Source organism: Aplysia californica, unplaced genomic scaffold, assembly GCF_000002075.1.
Source record: "Aplysia californica isolate F4 #8 unplaced genomic scaffold, AplCal3.0 scaffold00029, whole genome shotgun sequence".
Taxonomy (NCBI): Eukaryota; Metazoa; Mollusca; class Gastropoda; order Aplysiida; family Aplysiidae; genus Aplysia; species Aplysia californica.
In genome coordinates this window covers 1,284,089-1,287,222 of record NW_004797299.1, presented here as the reverse complement: position 1 = coordinate 1,287,222, position 3,134 = coordinate 1,284,089, and the positions used below count along the sequence as shown (strand labels likewise).

General features: G+C 37.9%; 1 protein-coding gene across 2 annotated transcripts in view; it reads left to right on the top strand.

Moving 5' to 3' along the window:
• The window catches only part of LOC101851702 (double zinc ribbon and ankyrin repeat-containing protein 1), a 35,818-nt gene that overhangs the window by 2,035 nt on the left and 30,649 nt on the right, over window positions 1–3,134 (top strand). For both annotated transcript variants that reach the window (XM_013090942.2, XM_013090939.2), the window contains 2 exons: window positions 527–674; window positions 1,193–1,319. In XM_013090942.2, the coding sequence (XP_012946396.1) occupies window positions 527–674; window positions 1,193–1,319 (275 nt within the window). The remainder of the gene's footprint in view (window positions 1–526; window positions 675–1,192; window positions 1,320–3,134) is intronic.

The window sequence follows — 3,134 nt, the reverse complement described above, 5'->3', positions numbered from 1 at the left end:
TCCACCCCACCCCCCACCCCCTATCTGCCCCTGTTTCCATCTCCTCTCCCTACTTCAAGTGCAGATTTAAAAAGTGCATTTTGCTCCTTGTTCCTATCATGTTACTCTCAGACAAATTTCATTATAAGTAATTTTATAGAATTTTGCAAGTGAAACCCCCTCCCAGCTCCCAACCAAAAATTGGAATCAGCAGCTGTTTAATGTTTACACTCACAAACTTTGGATAAATTTACAATTTGCAAAATATAGTTGTTGAAGTTCTTTATAAAAATACATGCAAGTCCAGATTTTTCTTATATCATTTTTTTTTGGTGCTGTATTTGCTTCTAAAGAGGATTCCCCATTATGCACATAAAGACAAAAAATATTTGATAAATGAAGATATGTTTTAGTCAACACTCCAAACAGCAAAAATGCGAAATATCTAGAAGAAGCAAAAATTAGATTCTTTAAAAAAATCTTTTGTACATTTGCTATACATTTTAATTGCTCATTTTATACTAGAATGATATTTCTTTTGTTTCAGAGAGTGCTGGTGCTGTCATTCATTATACAATAAATGGGTCCAAACCGGATCCGTTTCAGCGCATTGGTGATCGATGTACCATGAAATATCATGGGCCATTCACCCTCCCTGCTGGAAAACAGACAGTGAAAGCCCTTGCCTTAGCAAAGTAAGAGAAATAATTTTTTTTTTAATTTGTTGATTACTGGCATGAGAGGCCGACAGGTCAGTGAGATACAAGAATCACAATATTTTCAAGCATGTGTTGGTGACACGTACAGTTTGAAAACACAATGAATATGTTGCAAGGAGTTCCTGAGTCCTTGCTTGTGACGGCCAAAGGGAGTAAAGCCGAATAACCGCTACACATGGGGAAACCTACAAAATAACATGCATGGGTGTTTGGCAGGTGCTCTGGTGTGGTTTGCTTCTTCTTTCCTATCAAACATCTATCGTCTTTATCTCCCTTCCTTCTTTTTTGTGTTTGTTACTCTCTAGTAACTCCTCTAATCTTCGGCACTTATATAACCTTATTGTGTTGCAAGTGCTGTAAAACCCTTAAAATCACTAATACTAAAATAACATGCTTGAGTATGTCATATTTTTGTCTGTTTATAGTTGTTTATGTAGATCTATATATAATATATGTTTCCAAATATTCACTCAATCTATGCCTGATTTGTACAGAGATGGCCTTCGAGAGAGCAATATCGTGACCAAAATATTTGAGGTGGAATATGCTCCTCCCCCTTCAATGCCTGTCGAGGATGATGACCTTGGTTTTCAGGATGACCTTGACAGATCAAGAGCAAGGGTAAAAAAATGTTTGTCTGTGTTCGTTGTCAAGTACAGTTTATTCAGGGAATGTTATTCATTTAGTCTGGTTTTTGTAATAGTGTTTTTGCTTTTTATTTTTTATTTTGCAGCTTTTTGTTACGGAATAAATAATAGAATTTTTTGTTTAGTACAAAATCCCTGCCCCCGCCCCCCTCCATCCCTTTCCCCAAATAATTATTTTGAATATTATATGCCCCATTGAGATCATACAGGAGGTGGGTTGCTTTGCCTCTGAATATCAGAGCCAATGAGTGAATTACAACATTCCTTCAGAAAGAGGGAAATACCGAGTAAAGTAGACTTCCCAGCAAAAGAATCGAAATCTGATCTTTTTGCTTGCAACATCGAAGAGCATAAATAATGTAATGCAGACCCTGGTCCAAACTCAGCCTCTGAATCTGTTTATCTTTCACGGCATCACTTTTCGCCCGATTCTGTTACTTTTAGTTCGCGTGACTCAGCAGCCCGCCGGAGCTCCCCGGCTCGGGGTCATGGGGTTAATGAGCCCTGAGGCGACTTTGCCGGTGTCGGTTAGGAAGTTCGCATTTTTGACTGTGTTTAAAACGATATAACTTCTTCCCCACATAGCAAACCATTACGCGGATGTACTAAAAGCTCAATGTCTAGAGATTTATTCTGCGTTAGAACGGTTAATTTCTGTGCCTTAGTTTTTGTTCTAGACAAGTGTTTGTAGAGTACCCAATTTGTCCTATTCTAGTTACAAACTTATGAATAAATGATTGTTAATTTAAAAAAGGCACGACAGATCTCTCCAAAATCTGTGTTAACTCTTTGACTACCAAGGGGTTTTCCGCGCTGTGACCAAGGCATTTCTTAGTCTTAGAATTTCAGAAGTACCCCTGTTCTTCTTTTGTGTCTGATGGGCATAATTCCATCGGGAAGTCAGACATGTTATATACCAAAATGAAGGTAATTGAATGTAGAATATTTTTAATCTAATAAAAAAAATTGAAAAAAATCATAAATCCAAACAAACATGGGGGGTAAGTGAACACAAGGTGAAAAAAATAAAAAAATAAACAAAATATTTCCAACTTACATTTCTCACAGTGTATAGCTGCTAAATCCAATCACTTCATGACTTAGTCATACTGAAGTATATCCAATTGTCTCTAACTGGGCCAAGTTTCATGCACAATGGTCAAGTATATACAAAGTTGTTGCACTTTTGGTGAAATCACTCACAATGAAAAAAAGAGAAAAAAACGCTGCACACAAGCCCTTCTTTGCGAATCTTCAATCTCATCGCTGTCGCTGCTGTCCGACTCAGGTCTAACTTCATCACCTCCTACATCACTATCGGAAAGTACTGACAGTTCCCCATCAAACTTTTCTAGGGCTTTTGAAGCAGAAAAACGTTGTGACGGGGGGGGGAAACCTGATGGGTTATCAGCCATTTTTCCGTTGCTATGCGTGTAAATTAATTCGAGCAACATAGGGCGGGTCAAAAAAACAAGAAAAAATGCCCAAAAAACAGCAGAAAAAAAGACAAAAGGCGCTAAATTCCTTCACTGGTTGACTGATGTATGGTAAGCACAGCAGTTAAAAACATGAAACGAAAAGGTTGAGTCAAATTGTGGAAGGGAAAGGGAAAGAAAAGCGTGAGCCGATAATTCGGCTTTTGGCCACGAACTAGGTGGTTATGGAGCCGATAAATCGGCCCATGGTAGTCAAAGAGTTAAACTGACTACGAATATCATGTCTTTTACCATGAGAAATCTTAAATCTGCGTTAGTAGAAATAGTCAAGTTATAAGAGGATAAAGATGCAC